Raw genomic sequence first — 23,748 nt, 5'->3', positions numbered from 1 at the left:
TGAGCTTGTGATGTGGTAACATTTTCAATAAAAATCGTGGTGACAGAAGTTTGGCTGCTTTGGAGAGTCCTGTTTTGAGCTGTTGTGACCTGGTGATGCCCTGTAACTCAAACACCAGTGACTGTGGTACTGCAGGGGTTTTTGGTCTGAGCAGGGCCTGTCTCATCCCTGCCTGTCAGATGTCTCAGCAGGCAGACACAGCTCTGTCTTCTCAGGTATTTCATCAGTTGTTTTCAGCTGATGAGTTTCCTTCTTCAAAAATAAATTCCTACCTCTCTGTCACTTAAGGACTGTAACCAGTGCTTGCTTTATAGTGTCTGATTTGCCCCATTTCCAGTTTTTAATGCACTTTTTAAAGCCTTTGTGATATTCTAGTTTTCTGCCTCAATGAAGACTTTCAGCTTGTCTTTGAGTTACCATGAATAGTATAGTATCATCTGCAAATGTCTGTTCCTTATTTGTCCTTTCTCTAGGCCACTTGTGAATGCATTAAAGAGTTCAGGCCCTCCCAGATTTCTGCGAGCTCCACTGGTGACCTCTCTGGCCACTTTGTAGCGGACCACTTTTAATGTTTTCTCTTAATTTCCCGAGTTTTGGCCAGTTATCCATTAATGGATTTTTCTCTTAGTTTATGTCAGCTTTTAAGACTTTGGTAATAGATTTGCTGGAGGACTTTTGGAACTCCAGATGGATTATATAAACTGTATTTTCCTTGTTTAGATGCATAATAATCTTATGAATCTTGTAGAGGTCCCCTGTGAATGAAGACTTTATATTTAGTCTCTGCCAATATGTCGAGTTTATTAATTCCTTATTATAAATTATAATTTCTATCTATCTGCTTGTTCTAAACATTAGACCTCTTCATGTGTAGATTTTTGCATCTTTTTAGATAACTTAAAAAAAATAGATCTTGTATTTGCCCAGAACTGAAGCAGTTTTAGGCAATTAGTTGCATGCTACAGCAAATAGTTCAGCTGTTTCATACCTGAGCTCCTTCAGCAGTTTGAGTGAGTACCAGCTGATCCCAGCAATTCATTATTGTTCATTCAGGTCGATTTGTTCTGTAATTTATTTGCAGGACATTTCAGCTTCAAACAGGTCTTCCACTGTGTCCTCTGTAGTTTGAGAAAGTTTATAAAGTTCGTAAGTTCAGAAACTTCATAAGTTCCCACGTAGTGAATGTATATTCAGCTCATTGAGTTTTTCTGCTCTGTCATTGTCATCCTGTTCCTTTTGTAACTTAATTTCCTTCTAGCTTTAACTTCCTATGTTTTATATACTTAAAACTGGGATTTGTTTTTGGACCTGATGCTTTCAGCAGAATAACCCTGAGTCTTTGGTTGGAATTCTTCATGGGGTTTGATTTTGTGGTTTTTTTTGGTGGTCGGTTTGTGATATTTTTTCCTTTCCTTGAGCTAGTAGTTTGTTCTATTTTCTTTATTTAGGCCTGACTGGATGACAGTTTACCATTTCACTTAAACTAGCAAGGTTTCTTTTCATCCTTAGGAAGTCTTTCTCCATAGGTTGAATTTCTATTTTTGGAGCCCTAGTATGACTATTTTTTTTAACAAGCTTTCTCATTTTTATATTGTTTCCACTTCTGAAGTGAAAGACTACTGCAGCAAATTTCTGCTCAATAGTGGTTATTGCTTGCTGGCTGTCACATCTGGGAGTGCAATGGATTGCTCCCAGATATGAGAGAGATTTTATGGGATGAATAGAAAAACTGAGACTCTTCAGGTTGGAAAAGAGGTGGATAGGTTTAAGATACTATTAGAATTTTATAAAATTAAAAGTGAGCTGCAGAAAATGAGAAGGGAACATTTCTTTATTGTCTTGTCTACTGGAAAAACTGGTGGGCATCAAACAGAGTTGTGAGATGGTACATTAAGATGATGTAAATGAAGACAGAAATCAGTAGTGAGCTTGTATCCTGACCTTTTATTATTATTGTGTTTCTAAACTCCACTGATTTCAAGATTGTTATTGTCATTTCCTCTAATTTATACAGCTTTTAAAAGTCATTCTTACTATATGGATTATAATAATGATTTTTAAATTGCTATCTATTTCTAAGTAACTATTGTCTCTTATCATCCTTGTTAAGACATTTCTGAATGGTAAAAACACAGTATCTGGGCTTGTGCCTCAGTCTTACCATGGTACATATCTCTCATGAGTTCAGTAGGACATCGTAACAGAAGATTTGGGCCCTGATTTTTTCTGGGTAGGTAAAAAAAAGAGCCAAGGTATCTTCCACATTTGTTTAGGGAAAGTAATGGTGGTGTTTCAGGGTAAAGAATATTGAACTTTGAACTACTGAACTGATATGTTTTTATTTTGTTGGCTTTGATTTGAGGACCCCTGAATCAAGTAATGTGCCTTTAGCTTTCTGATACAGAATTGAAGGAAACAGAGAGCGATGTTGTAGTCTCTGTTTACAGATCTTTATTCAAGCTGAGTGCACCAGTTTCTACAGCAGGTGTGACTTTATTCTCTTCCTAGGCCATGTTTCCTTTTCAAAAACACATGCTATTGATCATTGTTTAGTTTGGCTTTGTGATGGGCTGTGACTAGAGCACTGAACTATCTTTTCAACATTTTGATGATCGTGAAGGAAAACAGTATCTTGCTGGGGTTTTCCACCATTTATTTAGATACTGATTTAGATAATGATTATCATCACTTAATTGTAGATACTGATTATATTTAACATTTAAATTTCTTCATTGCAACATGTTTCTAACACCCCAGTAGTTTGGGGCCATCTACATTAATTTTGATCTGTTCTGTGTTGATTTGAAAAAAGCAAATTATTTCTTTTAGTCTGCGTGTGTTGGGAGGGAAATAATTTGGAAATGTGATGGAAATCTAAACCTTTTACTGAGAATATTTTATATTTGTTTCTGCCCTTTACTGAGTTAACTCTCTCTGTTTTAATGGTAGAGACTTGAGTGTTGTTTTTCACCTTTGTTTCTTCCCACCTGTAAGTTTTGAAGTATTTTGCTTTGTTCCATACTGCTGGAGAACATAGTGAAAATTACCTAGTTGAAGATGTCCCTGCTTATTACAGGGGATTGGACTGTATAACCTTTAAAAGTCCCTTCTGACCCAAACTATTCTATTGTTCTATGAAAAAAAAATTGTTGATACAGTTCTTTTTTATGTAAAAACCAATCAAAGACGTACTAGAGTACTAATGTATAATTTATGTATTTAATAGCTTTTAAAGTATATTCTCAAAGCCTCTAATGCCATTGTACTTTTAACTTTCGTTTTTGCTTCATCTGCTTTGAATCATCTTTTACTACTTAAAACAGAAATTGGGTTTATTGAAACATTTCAGTTCTGATTATTTTATAATAAAGATGAAGAAGTCCAACCTAATGAAATCACTGGAATGAAATGAGAAAAATTAAAAAAAAAATTAATAAGCTGAAGACTTGAAGTTTTTATTAAGTCACATTTGGCTGTATGTTTCTCTGTGTGTACTGTCTTGGATCATTAGGGTGAGAAACTTGTCTTCTAAGGAATGACCTTTGCACTGTTAGACTGACTTTCTCTTTACATTTCCAGAAGGGTTACTGCCAAAGTGCTTGCGTGCATTAACTTCTGTTCCTGTGATCACAAAATTGTAGTTTGAGATGAGCAGTATTACTGAATTCTGATTCTCCCCCCAGAGAGTTGAGGGCTGTAAATATACTTTATAGAATACACGCATGTCTGTCAGTCTGTTGGAACATCCTAATGTACAAGCAACTTTATGATTTATGAGAGATTTTTCCATACTCTTAGAAATGAAATGCTTCCTGCTCCCTGCAGAGTACCTGGTGATTCCCTGTGGACTGTGTTGGCGTACCTGCAGTACGAGGGTTGCTTGCTTTGCAGGTGACCACCCTGGTGTGGCATGGACTTCTAAAATATCTGTGCCCCTGTGCCTGGTTCTGCCCTGAATTTTTCAAGCTCTTCTCTTGTTCAGATGACCTTGTCCTTGCTGAGGAGCCAGTGTTCTTTTCTTTTTACTGTAACAGGTGAAGCAATTCCTAGAAGGACTTTAACAGTGCTCCAGCTGCTGCTCATCCCAGCTTCTGCTTGACTCTGTTAATTGCTCTGTGCATCCCTGTTCTTATCCATATGCTTGGAATTTTGAACCTGTATATCTAACTCGTTTGTAGGCAACAAACTGACCTCATAAGAGAGTTGTTCTCTCCCTCTCCCTTCCTTGCCAATCTTTTTCTTATCTCCTAATGGCCTCTCAGCATCTAGATTTCTAGACATGAAAGATAAGTGTGTTTTCTTAACTCATCCTGCACTGGCAGCCAGATTTGACTGTGCTGAGCGTCTTAGGGGATGTCTGGATCACTAGAATGTACAGGTCTGTTGTAATTAGCTGTACAATTCTCTCACTTTTGCCTCTTCTGTTTTGTTATAAACTTTTTAGCAGCAGACCCTTTTTACCAGTGCAGAAACCGTAACATCACATGACATTGACTTTACTCAAACCAGAAGATTTTTGTGCCAAGGTTGTAACATTGTATCATTACTTCATTGTATCTGTGTGAAAATTTTAATTTCACGCCCTGCGGACTTCACTGTCTCTGTGCACTCTGATTGTGTTGTTGCATAGAAGGGTAAGTCCCTGGGTCACATTCATTTTGTAGTGTATTTTTTTTGAGTTTGTTTTATTTTAAAGTTTTGTTTCCTTTGAGACATCTTGCTGTAAAGTTAGCTCAGGACTTCTGCCAGGAAAATATTTGCAAGCTTAAAGGAAAGATAATAAAACTACTTTTTGTTAAGTTTTTTGTAGTGTAGCTATGACCATCTTATTTAAAAAAACAAAAAATTATGTACAGGGTTTAGGCTATGCTGTGATAAATTTGCATGTGAATTGTTGCAAGCGACTTGGTGAAATATGTGGGAAAGGGAGGGAAAACCCTTGTTCAAATATATCATCAGGTTTCCCATAATCCTGGTTTTCATGAGTTGCAAACTTTTCTGGGCAGAAGTCCTTGGTTAATATTTGGATTTTTGGAGATTTCATGTTTGCAGGCATTGGTGGTATTTTAAACTTCCCTTTGTGTCATGCCTGCACTGCATGGGTGGTAGGTCAGCATCCAGTCCTTGGTAATCAATCTTTGCTCTTTTGATCTGTGTTGATGAGCAGTCTGTGCCAATGCTCAGCTACCTACATAGCAAGAAAACCTTTTTACTTCCATTGAGTGGAATGTCCTGCCTTTCAATTTGTGCCCATTAGCTCTTTTCCTTTCACTGGACACTCCAGACAAGAGCCTGGCTCCAGCTTTTTTCCTTGCCATATCAAGTATTTCCATCCGTTAATAAAATCACCCTGAGCTGCATTTGCTCCAGGCTGAACAGTCCCAGCTTTCTCACATTTTGCTTTTGTGTCAGATACATCAAAGCCTTAATCATTCGTTGGGTCCACGTCTCTTAATACTGGAGAGTCCAGCACAGGGCACAGCACTCCTGTTCAAGGCACTTCTATTCAGGTTTTTTTTGTGTATTGGGACAAGTATTTAGGTTCTTCTTTGCAAAGCTTCCTTCCAACCAGTCAAACTTGCCTTGTACTAGTGCCTGGGGTTATTCCTCCCCAGGCACAGGACCAGGCATTTCCCGTTGTTGCATGTTGTGAGATGCTTGTGAGCCCATTTCTTCTGCCTGTTGAGGTCCCTGTCTCTACACTTTCTGGCCTCTCTCAGCCTAGAGTATATTCTGAAGAATATGGGAATGAGAGACTTAGCATCAGTTTCATGAGCTGTTAAGTGCCGTGCCTTATTTTGTAGTGTATTAATGACCTTATGTAGTTTCTAACAGAATCATGGACTGTTTGCAGGTGTGTGGTTATCGAAAAGTAATCCTGCAGCAGCCGAGATCATCTTTGCTAGTTACTGCTGGGAATGAACAAACTAAAATTTCACTTCCCTGCCCATCTGTTCAGCAGCTGAAAGTAGGTAATTTATCTCAGTGGGACACCTACCACCTGTGTAAAGTTTTTGAAAGAGGTTGTTAGCGTGTGATGACTATAGCCAAGGGACACCGGGCCTGAGCGCCTCGTGCTCCGTGCCTCACTGCTGTTTTTTTCTGTAGGGTGCCTTGCAACCCGGTACTTGCACAGTGCCAGCCCTGCTCGGTGTGTCTGTGTCCCTGTGAAGCTTGCAGGGCTGTGCCTGCTCTGCCACAAGACCTGCTCCGGTGCCGGCGGCGTGCGGCTCCTCGCCAGCAGTGGCCCATCTTTGACATGCTAAACCAGGCACCACCAACACGCTGTATTTTTTAAAACTACTGTTTTATCTCAGTGGCTCCTCTTGAATTATGTATCCTCATCTTTGATGTATGAAATCTCAGCTGATTTAAATATTACCCCAGAGACTTCAGCACACCTGGAAATTAACGGAGTGACAGATAGTCCCAGTCTTTCCATGCTGGAGCACCGAGTGGGAAGTTTTACAGCAGTTGGGCACTGGAATACAATTTTTATGAGAGCGTTGTTTTTTCACATATGGTCTGCACCAAAGCAGTCAGTGTGTTAGGATGCCAAGTATTTGAGCTCAGTTGCAATGTTTGTTCTCAGGCAAATTGGAGGGAATGGGTTCATATAAAGAGCTGGTGCATAGGGAGATCATGGGCTTTTGTTCTGCTAGGAGCTGGGCACCAAAGGTTTCTCTAGATAAGGTACCCAAAATTGTGTGAGCTTGTCACTGGGAGGTGAGTAGAACAGAGCAAGTGAATGCAAATCTGGCTGAAAAGCAGTTCCTATCTGATATCAGGCTTCTGAGCATGGTATGAAGATAAAAAGACAGCTGAGTATAATCTACATATATAATGTCAGCAAGATACAGAAATCACAGTGTATATAAACCCTAAACATTCTAGCCTATGAAGCACACTTCAGTTTCTTCTGTCGTGGTCACTTTGCTCTGTGCAGGAATTAGACTTTAGATGAAGTGCAAGAACCTATTCACCTCTCCTGTGCTAGCACAGCTGGTGTAAAGATGATGCCAGTTACTACATCACAAACAAAGTGATACCAGTTAAAAGCTGAGAAAGCAAGCAGAGCTCAAGTTCCTAGTGCAGTCTGGTCTGAAAAATGGGCTTTTTGCAAGACAAGCTATATTCAGTCTTTGTATTTTGACTGTTAATATACCTTAAATTTAATTTCCTCTGCATTTCTACCCAATTTGAACTTACTAAGTCTCCACCACACCTCACTATGTGGTTACTTTTGCCCTTCCTCTTTTTCTGCCTGTTCCCTGCCAAGGGACTGCTAGCACAAGCACAGGGTCTGTCATCATGGCCTTGCTTGCAGGGATCAGAGGCTGGGAGATGTTTGCATTTACCTCTGGAGTATAATTCTGACTGATGGGTTCTTATCAGGTTTGTGAAGTCCATCCATCCAATTGTCTGTTTCTGCTTTGAAGACCAAGTAACCATAAAGTTGAAAACGGTGTTGTATTTTTGGAATCTGAAATTTCAGACAATGCATTTATGAATTATTTATGAGGAATGTGTTTTCAGTAATGTGCAGCATAAAATGGAATGAATGCGTATCCATACTTGCCCTGAACTCTCCAAAGTGCATGCTAATAAACAGAATGATAACCTACCATCACTTCTGCCCTGTAAGATTTACAGTGCAAGCACTTTTTTTCTGTGGTTTAATTCAAGTCAGTTTGTCAAGTTAAAGCTCTAGTGTTTTGTTTTAAAGTACAACTTGGTGAGTGATTTTCTATTACTTAAAGAAATCTAACTACTTTCCCCCCCTTCTTTCAACCAGAGTTACTGTCTAAATTTTTCTAGTCAAGTTGGCATACAGCCACCCTAAATTATACTTTAATTCACAATTAGAAAGGAAGTGGTAACCGTGCAGAGCAGCAAACCTTTCATTTAAAATGGCCATTATATAAGATCATGATTCTCCCGGATGATTAAGATATTGAAGAATAATTTAGATATCCTTAGGTTTTTTGCCATTTAGAAGTGCTGGGCTTATTTAATTTTTTAAGCCTCCCTGAAACAGCTTTGTCTAATGACAGTAATGCAGGACTCTATATTACAACTTGATGTTTACTTGTATCTGAATTGTCTAATGCCAACTTGTTTTCACTGATATAGCTGACAGGGCAGAGATAATTAAGAAACAGAAGAATTTGAGTGCTAGATTTGCTATTACACACTCCATGCCACAGCAGAAGAAATTAAGCTGACAAGCAGGAGAGGAAGGATCATGCAGAACCAGAAGAAGAATTGCTGTTTAGGTACAGCAATTGACTGTATGTAAAATATTTTACCAGAATAGGGGGAAATAAAAAGGAAAATAGAATGGTAGAATAAACTATTTCCAAGCATTGTGAACCATCTTATTTCCAGGGTGTAAAACAGAGAGCTTGCAATACTTAGTCACCCCAGCACAAGAAATGGCAAGGAAGAAAGCTAACCCCAGTGAAATGGTGACAGAACTTCCATTGTCTTCCATAGGGTCATGATTTCACCCCAATATATACTTAAAATTACTGCAGTCTGATTTTGCTCCTCTGCTCAGTGAGGTTTTAAATCTTGCACAGCTACTTGCAGTTCTAGCCACAATGGTTAGAAAGTCAATGAAAGCTCACAGTTCAGTAACTAAATGACAAGGTAAGAAACTTTGGAATCATAAAAAGGGTATAAATGCTTGACCTAAAACTATGCAGATCTCCCAATGACTGTACAACTGAAGCAAAAAGTTGATTTATTATCTGGCAGGCTAGGAATTTGGCCTGAGCTTTTGAAAAAGACAAATGGTTGCTAATCCATGTAAATGGTGATAGGCTTTGCAAGCTGTATGTGGTGGGGGTCTTTTTCCCCAAAGCTATGGCCCTTAAAATTGTTTTGTAATTATTTAATACCCACAAAGTTGTAGGGTGAGGTAGTCCCAGCTTTGCTAGGAAGAGATGAAAAGTGGAAAAGAAATCAAAACTAAGGAGCAGCACTGAGACTGGCAGAGAAGAGGTGCAGGATTGTACTGTGACTTACATATGTAACCCTTTGTCAGAGGCTTTAGTACATTATAAAAGAAAAGGCAGAATTTTGAGGATGATTCATTGAATTAAAGTTTGCTTTGAGGGGAAGGATGCTTGGGGATGAACTTGTAAGAGTAAAAAATTGAAAAGAAGGGCTGTTAAGGCAGGAGATGTAGGGGGATGAAGTACAGCAGAAAAGATGATGACAGCTTAGTTTTGGCCCAGAACAATAAAGGGTGAAGATCTTGCTGTAGATGTGCTGTGATGACAGAGTGCTTAAAAGGAATAAAAGCTAAGTGTGCTCTGAAGTGCAAAGTTGTTATGTAATATCAGAGCAGAATCAGGGCCCCAGGTGCTGTACATACACCAAGGTTCATTTTCTGATCTGAAGAGCTTTCAGACTTGATGACACAGAAACGACTGTGTGGGAGGGGAGAGAAGGACAATACAAACAGAATGATTGCAGAAGGTGGTTGTTAAACTCTGTGGTAGTTACCTGCTTCTGTAATTTCTCTCTTTTGTACAAAAACTTCATTCTAAATTATTCTTCTGTCACTGGCAGATCTGATTTTAAAGGTTTCTTTACTTCCCAGCACTCATGTCGTCATTCACCCCCCCCTGCCAGAATTATTGCAACCTCAGTTATGTCAATTCAGCTGCAGCCTCCAGCCATACCTTAAAAGAAATGATCTGTGGTGTTTCTTATTCTTAGTCTTTGGTTAGTTAGTTATTATTTAGCTACTAAAAACACACAAAGACAAAAACAATGAAGCGGCACTTAGAATTGCATTTGGCAGGATGGTAACAGCACAGCAGGGTCTGAGTCCAATGGGGAAATAACAAAGGCAGAGTTTACCAGCAGCAAAGAGGTAGGATGACTGGATTGTGAGCATTGAGATGGGAGTGTGGAAAGGCGAGGAAAACAGGTGTTGGTCTCTGACGAGCAGGTAAGTGAAAATATCCTGCTTGTGTAGCAAGGACGAATGAGAGCAGCAGTAACTCAGTTTCAGTAATGACAGCTGCTTGGATGCTATCACCGTGAAGCCACGGTGAAAACTGAGAGGGGAAAAATCTCTTGATCAGCCGTTCCTTAGGGCACAAGTTTTTAGAGATGCTGTTGCTGGATCTGGTGTTCTTTAGAGCGCTGGCATTGCTTGGCATGCAAATGGCCAGGGGCAAACCAGAGTCCTCAGCCCCTTTAAATCCAAGTTCTCTTTAGCTCTTTACTATTGTTTACCATGCTGGGGAGGGAGGCTACTCCCAGAACACAGCTAAGCACATTTCAGTTAGCAGATATGTGATACTGTCACTCAGTTCTGCTGCTTCTCTCCAGATTCTCCTGTACAAGGGCTGTAAGCTGCGATGCTGCTTTCCCCACGATTTGGTGATAATTGTTAGTAACCCCAGAAAACGAGGCATTGAATCCACTGCTCTGCAAGACCTACAGGCAAGGGAGGGACCTGTGGAGCAAGGAAGCAGCAGCAGGGCTGAATGTGCACAGACAAGCATTGCGTGAGTGCTGGAGGGAGCTGATCTCCTCTATCTTTCCATGCAGCCCCTCTAGGGAATGTGGTGCTTATTTCTGGGTTATTGCTTACTAGAAAAAAATAGTCAAAGATGGAAGAGTGGCAAAATCTGTTGCAATGCTGGAGGTATTGATTTATGAGTGAATATTAAAATATGTGTGGTTCAGATAAATGTTGACTGAGACTGGAGCAGAATGAAAAAGGTAACATTGTTTAAATACTTAAGGTATATTTGTATAAAAAAAGGGATTTCTCAGTATTGTGTCAGATCTTTAGCCATAACTAATAAGGTGAACTCTGGAGGAAGAAAATCCTCTTTGTTTATCTCTAGGTGACTATCAGAAAGATGTTCTTATTCGTGACACATACCTTTCTCTCCCACCAAACTCTGAAGCAAAGATTCATGGAACATTTGTGGCACTTCCCATACTATTCTGTTCTCCTTAATGGTATGTTATATGTTCCCCACTGGGCTTTAGCTTACCTCTTTTGACTGTGTGCTCTTTTGGAGAGAGGAATGCTCTTACAAGTGGTACTAGAGTTGGTCCCCCTGATCCTGATCAAGGCCCTTTAGGTTATACCGTGGCCCATAAATAAGTAATAATGGTAATGATAGCATGAGATATATTTGGCTGTGGAATGGCTTCCCAAGGAGAGTAGTGAGAGGCTGATTGTTAGCAACAAATGTGAGGAAGCACACTGTAGGGAGCAGTTCTGTCAGCAGGGAGAGGGCTGGATGATCTAATAAGTCTTTTCCTTCTCTAGGTTATGATTCTGTGAATACTGCCTCGGAGAGCTCTCTAAAAGTCTCTGATACTGTAAGCTCTCTATTACGTGGGTGTGGGTTTTACAGCACTCCAGGAGGCTCTTGCTGAGGACACTGTATAAATATATTCTGTTTTACATTGTATGATATATTTTAAATAAAAGACTCAGATCTTTTTTTAATTGCTTTGAAATATTCTGCAGTCTGATCTTTTTATTTAGGAATTAAGAAAACTCTGAAATGCTTTTGGAAGATACAGACCTGTTGCAAGTGAGAAGTATGTCTCCACCTGGACTTGGTTTAAATACATATATAGCACTGCTAAATTTGCCTCCTCCTGTATCCCACAGTGAAATATCTACTCCGAGTTCCAGCCTACTTGAAAGTAAAATGAGAATCTCAGGCTATCACAGTCCCTTTGTCTCTAATTCTCAATTTAATCTTGTTCCTTCTCTTGATGTTTCAGCCTCATGAATTGTCCTTCACTGTATTGTAGTTTTTCTCTGTTTTGGTGTCTTGATGTTCAGTACATGGGAATATCCCCCTAGGGTGTGTTTTGGTCACCGAAGGTGCAGTTCACACATGAAAGGCAAGCTCGATTATCCTGATGTGTGGCCTTTCAGTGAATGACTACAAAATTAGCTTCCCTTTCTCAGCTTTCAGTTCCTACCCAACCAGCCTGTAATGCTCATTGACATATTCATCTCAAGTTTCCTGGGCCAAATAGTCTGCTGGTTAAGACTTGAATTATTCTCACAGAGCAGGGAGTGGGGAAGAAAGAATCTCTGAGGTATCAGCTCAGCCCTATGGATTTTCAAAAGGCTTTTGACACAAGGTTCCACATCAAAAGTTGCTAAAGAAATCAAATTTATGTAGGATTGTAGGACAGTTCCTTCTAGGGATTTACTGGTGGTTAAATGATAGCAAGCAAAGTGACTTAATGTTCATTTTTTCTAGTTAGCAGAGGGATCCCCCAGAAACTCACTGTGCTGGTTCTTCATTAGTGACCTGGAGTGAGAACAGCAAAATCTCCTGGGTGACCTAATAAATTTGTGTGTTTTGATACTAAGTTCTTTCAGGTGTGATATGTCAGTAGCAAACAACTCCAGAAAGGCAAATCAAAACGGAGTGAATGGAACTGTAATTTTCCTGGGGAACAGTCATCAACACCATGCCTACATGATATTGAACTTAGAGCAGGTGGTTAGGATTTGTGGAGTTCAAACCCTTCTGTAATTTCTCAACAGCTTGTGGGTACATAGCTCTTGCTGTACTCGCATTTTGATTCTGCTTGGTCTTTGCCTCTCAAGAAAGCTGTAGTCAAAACTAGGAAAGGTACATAGAAAAATTAATTTGATCAACAGGATGAAGCACTTTAAGAAGCAATGACTTTGGATAGGAAAAGACTGAGAAAATGATCAGGGATGCAAAATTGTGCAAGTGGTGGATATATTGGATGTGCAGCTGTTTTTTACCAGATTCTACTACGTGAAAGAGACTAACTGCAGTCAGTCCTTAAGGTAACACAAGCAAGGTATTAAAACAGAAAACAAAAGTATGTCTGTTAAGAGCAGCGAACTTCCTGAGCTTGCTGTCAGTTGTGGAAACTGCAGGTTGAAAAAACAATTAGGCAAATTCATGCACAGTGGGTTGGTGCATGGAAGTTGAAAGGACAAACCATGGAGATAACCTCTCATCCTTTGTGCTGTAATTCTGGATGCCAGACTAATGATGGCAGAAAGTACTTAGGACCCTTTAATTTGGGTTGAGTTCTTCCCTTCACCTGTAGAGTTTAGGTTTGCTTGGGTGTGGCTGATTAGCTGTTTCTTCCATATAACGGAAGGTTATATCACTAGTGTGGTTTATTCATGTTTCAGGTAGTTTGACTGCTCAGGCCACTTCTTATTGTGCATCTGTTTTTTCTCTGCTTTTATTTGCCCTGTTTGTTCCAGTCAAACAGTGATTTGATATTTGCTCTATCATAACAATAAACTGTTTAATTTTCTGTAAAATGGGTCTGTTCCCTACCCCTTGAATGTGTTTTTAGCTGTATTTAGCATTTGTAAAGTGCTCGGGGGCAGGTGGTGTTTTATGAATACAAAGTAGTGTTAGGATTTGTACTTAGGCACAATACTGTACTGTAATTCAAAGGCAATTCATGTAACATTAGTAAATCACTTTGAACTTTATGTTGAAAATATAAGCAGTAGTATAAAAATAAACCTTTTTATTTCCTCTGGTATATACAGTTAAATAAAGTAAATCTATACGGCTACAAAACCATATTGCCAGTATGCTTTGTTGAAATGCCATCACCTTATAAAGAGACATTCCATGTGTTTTCTATGTGTTTATGGTGGAAGAATAAATTTTCAGAGACTGTAAATGAAAAGATGTCTCTAAATATAGTGATCGAATATTACCTGACAATGCTTGTTCAAAGAAATATACATATATTTTACTGCCAGAGTATTTATGACTCTAATAAGTTTAGTTATTTTGCTTCATAAAGAGATTTCTGCTCCTCCAAATATCAAACTTGTTGAAGTTATGCTGTTGTGCTGGTTTTTTTTCAGGAAGGAACAAATGGTATTATTAGCTGGACTGCCTGATATGAAAATACAGTAGTCTAGTTTAAAAATTGGACAGTGTGTAAGAAATATAATATATTCTACCAGCGGTGGGAAATAGACAAACATTAAAAATCCATTGGCATATCCCAAACGTCTAAATAAATTAGCATCACTGTTCAGCCAATTGAGGCAAGTAGGCTTTGTGGTTACCTTCAAGAGCACTGTTCTTTCTAATATCCTTCACAGTTATGAGTTCTGTGCATCACTCTTGCATAATCTGACCATTTTTTAGGTACTGTACATTATGGGACTGTCTGAGCTCTGATTGCCCTGTAGGTTTTATCAGAAGGAGTACAGAGTGGTTTCAGGTGATTTCTCACCAACCATCCTGGGCATAAGTGGTCTTATGGTTTCCAGAGGATCAGCCATATTTGTGTGTTCATCATAAAAATGTGAAAGCCTTCCTTCCCATTCAGTTTGGAAACATGGGACAAAGTCAGATTCACCTGCAGTTGTTCAGAGAGCTGTATTCCTGCTGCATGAGCAGTAAAAAAGACACTGTGGAAAGGGGGATTTGGGTCTGTGCCATCTTGTGTTTATTTTTGTTTTCCTTTTAAAAATATGAATGGTTAATGATCTATTCTGAATCATAATGGTTTATGATGTTTCCTGTTATCTTAGTGATAGACTACAAAACTCTTTTCACATTAAGAGTTTATAAACCCTACTAGATACTTATTTAATTAAGAGCCAATGCTGAGAGTTTCTAATAAAATTTCTGAAAGGGTTTTAGTGCCTGAGGAGACACATTTCTAGCAGCCTGTTTCAGTAATGCAGAGGAGATAGACGAGAATGCTTTCACAGCACTATGCAATGCCTGACCAGCGTGGATTTTGCTATCCAGGTCGCAGTTCTGGTCTGACCCAGCTGTACCAGCTTGATCCCAGTGGTTCCAGCCTCCCAGATTGGGCATCTCTGTGCTGCTTTGTGAGCTGTGTTTGGAGTTTTATGTTCTACAATAAAAGCAAAGGTGAAAGTTCTTCATTGAAAGAAGAGTTTCAAAGGTCACTGTGGTTTTTCTCCCTACTCTCATCTCTATCCTCTTGCCCATGGCCCTTCCTTCCTTCGACTTTGTACACTAGTTCTTAGTGTTTCTGTCTCCCGATTAATGTTTTGGAGACTTTGGAAGAGTGCTTTCACCAAACTTTATCTGTCTAAATAGTTAGATTTCTTATTCAAACTTGTAGACCTTACAAATTTTCTTCTCCCATGATGAAACATGCAGACTTTCAAGCTCATTAAAGTTAGATGAAAAAGTATACATGGGGGAAGTGTCAGAAAAAGAGATTATTTTCCAGTCTGTTGCGGAGATGCTGTGAGAGACTGGACTATTAATGATTAATGACTCATAACATTTGCCCATTTGTGGAGGTGCCAGGGCGCTTTGTGGAGGCCAGGTTGGCATCTCTCGAGGGAGGAGGTGAGGTTTTGGGTGTACATATGCTAGTCTGCATGAGATGCACGAGGTGAGCTATCACAGCCTGGATCCTGCAGGAAATGGTGCTTCTTGCTATGCTAAATGCTCTTCCTTACATAACTCCCTCTGAGAAACCGCCCCTTCCCCCTGGGGAAGACCTGGTAGGGCATCATAAACTATCAAAGAGTCCTTAAGTGCCCCCAGATTCATTGCTGGGGCCTTCCACCAGAGGAATGAAGGCTTCCCCCACTCAGAGGAGGTACACTGGTATTCCCACCAAGCCTGAGTATATTTTAACCCATTGGACTCTGTAACATTTCATTCTAATCCACTCCCAGGGATCCATTAACAAGAATGTGGGTTACACTCCCTTGCTCAGTGACCTTCCAGCACGCTGACAAATGTACCAAAAAAGTGAGGACAGGCTGCATTATCACCATCCTTAAAGGGACAGTCACCCATGGCATTTATCTTCTCTTGTGAGGGCAAATCCTGTCAAAGAAAACATGTGTAAGCACCAGCACTGATGGGACATTTGGTTGCTTGGTTGAACGTAAGTGAGGAATGTCTGTATGTGGCTTAAGGTACAGTGCTGGTACTTCTGCAGAATGTTTGGGATTTTTTTTCTCCTCTGGAAGCGGGAACTTACAAGGGGATCATTGGTCATTAGTTTGCTTTAAAAGAGCATTCACTATTCACAAGCCAAGTTTGCCAAATCAGTTTTCCTGTTTGAAATGTTCTGACTCTTGGGTGGCTGATTCTGTAGCTTTGAATTCACTGAAGGTGTTAAGTGTTGTAATAATGATAGTAGTAATAATAATAGTAATAATAATAACAAAAACAATAATAATAATAATGAAACCTGTTTTTACTTATATTTTTATTCAACTAATGCGAAGAATACATACCCTGGTTTTAGAGAAAGTTACATTTCAGGATTCAAGCATTCTGACTGTGTCTCTTTAAATATTAGGATACAAATAAATGGTGAGAAAATTGTCTTTGCAAGTTTCAGACCATTCTAGGTCTACTCTGTTGCCTCCAGCCAGATGCTGTCTGATGTTACTTAGACAAACCAGGGCAAACCATTATCCTGGGATTAAACACTAAATACCTGCAAGGAGCATTCTCTTTATCAGATAGTGCTCTGTTAGCAGAGTTCATTCATTTTATTGCATATATAACTGTGGTGTCAAATAGACTGATTTACAACACCTGGTCTTTTACATAATCTTTGCTATTTGCTGCGTTTCTAATCTTCCAAATCATTTAGCCTTCCTGATAGCAGAAATGCTGTAAAACTTAGATAAACTTGCAGAAGAAATGAACTCCAAGAATTGCTGAAATCTAGGGCCTGCACGTTTGCTGTAAATGCACTGGCTGGTTTGGTTTCCCCTGCCTAATCTGTGATTGCATGTGGCTGCTGGAGAAATTGAAATTTTATGATAGCACTACCGTCAGAGGAGATAAGCATTTGTATGCTAGACTAGATTGATCTAAAAAGAAGTTTTAGGTGTGGCTAATGAAAGCAGTGTATGTGTTAACTGGGTTTCTTTGGGGTTCAAACCATATGTGTGTTTCTATACAGAGTCTAGTCTTAAACTTTCTCCATGTGAAAAGTCTCATATATCTGCGTGCTAGTTCTTGCTATCAGTGCAGCTTATTCCATTTTATGTTGGAGATATCTTTGAGGAGTTTCAGTTTTTAAAGGGTACTTCTGAATGCTAGTACAAACAACAGATTTCCCTAATATGATCTGATTTGGCTATCCAAAACTCCACATCCTTCTGAGCTTTTTGGTTAGGGTAACTAAAAGACATCATGTTTGCTTAGGGTTGGCCACAACAAACAAGATCCAGTTGAAACAAACAAGCTGTAGTTTTTCATTTTAAGCCACTTGTTTTTTGCTACTTAGAAAGACGTGTAGACAAGCTTAAAATGTGGAAAAGAAATTTGCAAATTGGCTTTTTGGTTATGAGTGAGATTAAAGCTAGCACATCTGCAGGAAAATAAAACAATCTGTAGTCAAACAGGAGAGAGCCCTGCAAGGCAGTAATGTCAAGTCAGACTGTATAGAAATGACACTGGCCATCAGATTGGAAGAAAGAATATTGAAATAAATATTGAAAGAAATAGCTTTCATAGCATAACTTCAGTAGTCACCATTAACATTGGTATTAACCCAATACCTTTGAGTTGAGGGAGTAGTTCTGTGTCTCACATGAGTTATTTTGTCATGGACGAAGTAACTTGTCATGTCAAGCACTGGAATGGGCTTCCCAGGAAGGTGTTGGAGTCACCATCCCTGGTGGCTTTCAGTGAATGACTGCACGTGGCACTTGGCGCTCTGGTTGGCAGGGCTGTTACCAGAGGCTGGCATGATGTTCTTGGAGGTCTTTTCCAGTCCAAATGATTCTGTGACAGTGTTCTGGTGATGGATAGGATGTAGCACTTACTTGTGGAGATAAAGAAGGGTGTTTTTCATGGCATGGTTAGTTGTGGGTAGGCAAACCTTTTGCCTGCTGCTGTTGCACAAGGCTGTTGCTCAGCACAGGTGAGGACGTGTCTTTAGGAGATACATTGGCCACTGCTAATCTCTCACATCCATAACCTGCTGTAAACATTTGTTCTTAAGAATTTTTTATCTCTTCTGAGTTGAGAAACCTCCCCCAGCTGTCTTAGTTGCTTAGTCTTTCTAGGTTCTTACAGTCACAAAAGTAGAAACAGAGGCTTTTCTCAAAGCAGAGAACAGCTTGAGATGTTTCCTCATGCTATAGATGAACTCTGCTTACAAGAGAGGTCCTCTATAGATCCAATCACCTGTGCTGATAATTTCATTTTCATTGGGTGAATAATGTGAATAATTTGTGCATGAAAGTCTTTGAATGTGTGAATCACTTCAGGGCTGGGAACATCAGGCAGGTTGGTGCTAACAGCAGCATGGAACAAAGAGACTTTTGGGTAAAAATCTGGAGTGATACCTCTTACTTATCAGTGAGAGATCACTGCAGAACAAGCTCCCTAGGGAAGCAGTGGAAATGGTATTGTTTAAGACATTTAAAATTGGACAGGAGGAAATGTATTGTAATGATCAATCCTCTGCTGGTATTTAGATCAAATCTTGTCTCCTGTGAATATTAATAGAAAGTCCCTGTCTCAAATACCTGCCATTATTCAGTGACCATTACCAGATCACATTGGCTTGCAGCCTTCTCCCATGTCTGTACTTCCACAGCCTGAGTGATGCTTAGCAACTTTGTCTTTTCTCTTGGTGCCTCAAGTGTTGATTTTGTATTGTCTTGCTTAGATTCTATTCCTTCAGTGCTTTCACCAGACAGACTCCATAGTACACAGAGATTTACAAGAAGCACCTGAAATTTGTGGCAATAATAATAAAGTCTGCTGTTTTCAAATCCCTGAGAAACTAAATCAAGTGTAGAGGTCTATAAAAACAAACAAACAAACAAAAGAGAAAACCCCAAAAAAAAGGAGTGCAGCGTGGGTCTGCCTTGTTTGGTGCATTTGGCTGTCATCTCTCTGAGGTCTGTGTTCAGGTTCCAGAGTGCAACTAAGACATTACACACCTCAAATGGAAAAGCTGATGAAACAGCCTGAAATAACCTGAGCACCTGTGCTTTGCATGCCTCTTTTTCAGTACCTCTGTGTTGTCATTGGTGACAGTAGTCCATACAGCAAAATTCGTTCCGTGCCGGTGGCCCTTGTCAGACAAATCTAGGTCTAGTCTGATTTATGGAGGCAGAAAAACCGGATTCAATTCCTGCATGATGCTGATCTTAACAGAGCTCTGTTTTCTCGGTGTGTTTCTGCAGGTATGAAGCCTCTCTTCTTGACCTGGTGGAAGCTATGAACCCAACATCAGCTCCGGGACAGCTGTGCCGAGAGCCTTGTGGCAGGAACAGAACACGCCTGCCCTGCTGTGCCAGCCACAGGCTGCCCTCTTGCAGCCCCAGGAGCAGGGCAGATGAGCTGGAGGAGAGCTGGCTTCTCGAGGAGATCTTCTTCATTTGACACAACTCCTTGGCCTACAGCTACTCTTAAATTATTTGAGTGATCACTGCTTGTTTTCCTGCTTCTAAAACATAGCTAATTAGCATCCAGGTTCATTTGGGATTTAGTAATCATGATGCAAGTATATTGTTGGGGTACACCAATCAGAAAGCATTAACTTTTTTCCTAGACTTTTCATGTGCCAAGTAATCAATTTAAAATAGCATTTTTTTAAAATCTACAACATTTTCTAATAGACTGAAGTCACAGTTTTGCCAGCCTGATATCGGAAGTATATTTCATTATCGATTTTTTCTGCTCTAAAGCAGTTTGCAAGAACTGCCTAACATTCAACAACCAGCATGTTCAAACTAGATTATTTTCTAATTAAACAAGTCTGTTTAAAACCTGACATATTATAAAGGTACAAGCACTTTAGTACTTTTTCACTGATTTTACAATCTACTTTTTCCTTCAACATTCTGATATTTAACATACTGAGTTCTTAGGGGATATATCGTAAGCTCAACTCTACAGTGTCTGATAATGTTAATAGATGATGTTGCAGGTTGATGTACTAGACACAGGTTTGAATTACATTCTTCTTTAAATCAGTGCTATTTGACAGAGTTTATGGGCTGGGTAACGTAACCCTGAAACAGCAGAACAGAGTCAGACATTGTAGAGATCCAAAACCTATTTGATGTACTTTTCAAGATGAAATACATAGTAGTGCTTGTGTAAGAGCAGTCTTAAGACATTTTCACTAACTTGCACTATTTTGATCCTGCATCCAGGCTCCACTGTAAATAAGACAAATCAGTAATTATTTCCACTAGCAGTTCACAATGCATACTTTCCTGCCAGCTTTAATTATTCATGCTGTATCTATTTCAGTTTATTTAAATGCATTTCCATCTACTGCATGTACTTGGTTATTTAAAGAAATGTGCCGAATTGGTAAAAATGACTGCACATTACAGGATTAATGGTCATTTTCTCCACAATGCAGTGTTCATATTTTATTGTAACAGTAGCCACCGGCATGTGTTCCTAGAAATATGAGGCTAAAATACTCATTTTGCACAGTAAAATTGCAGTGAGGGAAAGGTAGAATTGATCCAGTACGGGCAAGTTCTAGGCCATTTGCTCCCAAACACCACTTCATGGGCCAGTACTGCTTTTCAGACAGTCTCTTTAGGCAACCCTGCTTATCTTAATGGCTGGGCTGAGTTGCTGTACTGATGCTTGGGGTATGGCTGCTGCCTGCCTCCCCACGCTGCTCCTGTGCAACGTGTGATGCTCTCTGAGGTGGATCTCAGACGAGAGCACTGCAGCCCCTGGCAGCACTGTGCTCCATCAGTGAAACAAAAGGGGAATGAAGGGGAAGAAGAAACTCAGGATACTCTAGGCTGCTTCATTCAAGCCCAGGTTGTAATCACAAATTAGGTGATATCCTTTCTGTGCATCCCAGCTGAATTTTAAAAGCTGCTTGGAGGAGTTTAAAGGAGGAAAGCAGCATTGCTGGACCAGAAAATTACTGCTGTGGAAAGTCCCTGCGTGGTCTGTCCTGCTCTTAGTGAAGTATTACAGTTTTCTGGAATATGTGCATCTGCTGTTGAATGTCCCTCTTGTTCTACTCCCTGAGCCTGTGAAGGCCCAGGTTTCTGCTAAGAGCCCCAAAGATATATTCAGTGCCCTGGCCCAAGTAGAGCACGAGGGGACATAAGTTTTCTTATTCTGTTGGCAGCAGTAGTCTGCTGCTTAAAGAGAGCAAGAAAAAAGGAGGAGAAAGAAGAGAAAAATGTACAAGGACCAGCAGGAAATTTGGGGATAACCATCACATAGATCATAGAGTTTGGGGTTGTTTCATGGTGTTTTTTCAGCTTTGTTGGTGTTTTTTTTTTTTTAAGTGTTGGCATTTATAGAGGAACAGTTCTCTGATTTCAGTCCAATTGCTTCTTGTCTCTTTTCCAGTTTGACTGAAACTTTAATTGCCTTTTCTGATAAATGCTAACTGACCTTTCAAAGCAGCAAAAAATACATGTATATTTCTTGAAAGGTGCCTTTGTGTTGAGAACACTCCATGAAAGCATTCCGTTCTTTTATTCTTTAGTGGGTGCCAATATTTAACTGCTTTGGGATTTCTTATGATTGCTTACTCCATAAAAAATTCTAATTCTGAAGGTGACTTTTGGCTTGAATCTAAATTTTTTGGTGTTAGCTCTTTTTAAAAGGACATTGTCTGGCTTGTGGGCTCTCTATGCTCAGGGTGCTATCAGTCAGACCTACACAGGGGGCACACCTTTATGAAGCAAGGTTTTCTAGTAAAGGATAGTTGAAACACCTGATGGGTGAAGAGCTGTATGCATTAACTCTCTGTGAGATGTGGACAAAAAACCAAAAGCTATTAATTTCGTGGACCCTGTGGAAAATAATTTTTATAATGCTCTTGCTCTAGTTATCAGCAGTACATTAGGAGTAGTGTTTAGCAGTCAGTGCAAGCAAAGATATTTTGCCATGAGGCACTACAAAGTTGAAGTTATTAAAACATTTATAGCCTTAGAAAAAAAAAAATCAATGATTGTCAAATAGGAAAGGACAAAATCAGTAGTTGGTACTGGGAGGGGAATTGTTTTCCATCTGCTAAAACAGTAGAGGAAATGCAAAACTAAACTAGCAAAAGCAATGATGTAACAGTGTCCTTTTAAATTTGAGCTTCTGTGCTGGGAACTGCTGCTGGGGAGTTGGTCCAGCACAGACTGTTTGTCCAGAGTGTTCCCAGTGAATATCCTTCAGCTACACATCAGGCTGTGTTTTCCATGAGGCTTTGTGGAGTAACATGACTGCTGTTAAGGCTCCTACCCACGCCTTCAGTTTGTGTCCTTCCCACATGGTTTGTGCACACACACTTGCTGGCTGTTTGTGTATTACTGCTTTTGTGCACCTTGCACATCACAGACCTGTAATAATCACACCCTTTTCATTTCTAGCCTTTCCAGTCTTGCTGTTGAATCCCATCTCGAGCACGTATTTATATGTGTATGTGAGGTCTTAATCTAATAAATTATCTGGGGGTTTAATTTATTCTTCCGGACTTTTCTTTGACTTATCTTCTGATTTTTGTCCAGCTCAGATGTCAATACTGCCATTGACAATGTGTTCCACTTCCCACAGCATCACATTATATTATGTTGTGAGTCTCCAGTTTGCTAAAACACATGAAGAACTTGTTTTAAGCCTTCTCTTCCTCTCCAGGATATGGGTCTTACTGTGAGAAGGAGCAAGGCCTCCTTTGGAGTGTGAAGGAAGAGAGAAGTCTCAAAATACAAAGAAGAGAATTGGAAAGCCAGCACCACTCTTTGGGACAAAAAAGTGAATTAAAGAGTAAGGAAGAAAGGATGGAGGTAAAGTCAAGAAAGGACAAAGATGCATGGCAGACAGCTGTACCAAAGGTGGAGATGAAGTGGGAGTGAGCCAGAGTTGTTAAACTAGAATAAGTTGTTACACTAAGTAAGGATAAGGAAAATTATGCGCTTGTATCTTAAAGTGAGAAATGTTTTCAAACACTGGTTCCCATGACTCCATGGGAACCTTATGATTCCATGCCCTTTTCCAAATCATGTTCCTGCATTTGAGGAGCTACTGTTCAAGGTATGCTTGGCAAATGAGGGAAAGAAGGAAATTACCTTGACATAATTTTAGTGTCTCTCCTTTAGAGCAGCTGGACAGGGAGGCCAGAGCACATGGAGAGCAACTGTGCAGAACCCAGGCATGCCCAGCCAGGGCATGGACTGAACTTAATTGCTCTAGGGATAGTGACTTAGATGGCTGAAAAATGGGAGACTGGAGAGCAAGAATGAGAATAAACAAATAAAATTTGCAGTGATCCAATGAGGTGTGGAGGTTTGGTGTTAAGGAGAGAAAAGGGCTTAGCTGCATTTCACAGAGATTGAGCCTGAGATATCCAAAAGACAGCCCTTGAAAGTGCATGTGAGCCTGCGGTTAAACTCTAGAAGTTGCAGCAGAGACTTTCTCAAATACGACCTCCAGGCTGTGTTTGAATTTGTACCATCTGTAGGGGAGAGAGCACAGCCTGGTTAGTTAGAAACCTCCTTTTTCACTGTTACTAAATTTATGAAATTGTGTGCTAATTAGTGTATGATTTATAAATTTACATAACTGCATGCTACGTAAGACAACACAGAATATTGAATGAGGTGATTTAAACCAGCAGAAGCAGCACAGTCTGCTCTGACTGGGTGGCTTTCCTCTGGAAATGTCTCTCCCGATCCAGACTTGCTCCCTGCATCACTGGGAGGCTTGTCTGCTCACAGTGACAATAAATGTTCTACAATATTGTGACTCCATGTAGCTGAGA

General features: G+C 39.8%; 1 protein-coding gene across 1 annotated transcript in view; it reads left to right on the top strand.

Annotated features, from left to right (window-relative positions):
- The window catches only part of KIAA1328 (KIAA1328 ortholog), a 173,373-nt gene extending 150,923 nt beyond the window's left edge, over nt 1–22,450 (top strand). Inside the window, exon 11 of the mRNA XM_033086007.1 lies at nt 19,190–22,450. Coding sequence (XP_032941898.1) covers nt 19,190–19,388 — 199 coding nt within the window. The 3' untranslated portion in view covers nt 19,389–22,450. The remainder of the gene's footprint in view (nt 1–19,189) is intronic.
- The last annotated feature ends 1,298 nt before the right edge of the window (nt 22,451–23,748 follow it).

Source organism: Catharus ustulatus, chromosome Z, assembly GCF_009819885.2.
Source record: "Catharus ustulatus isolate bCatUst1 chromosome Z, bCatUst1.pri.v2, whole genome shotgun sequence".
Classification (NCBI taxonomy): Eukaryota; Metazoa; Chordata; class Aves; order Passeriformes; family Turdidae; genus Catharus; species Catharus ustulatus.
This window is presented reverse-complemented; position numbering and strand designations above follow the sequence as displayed.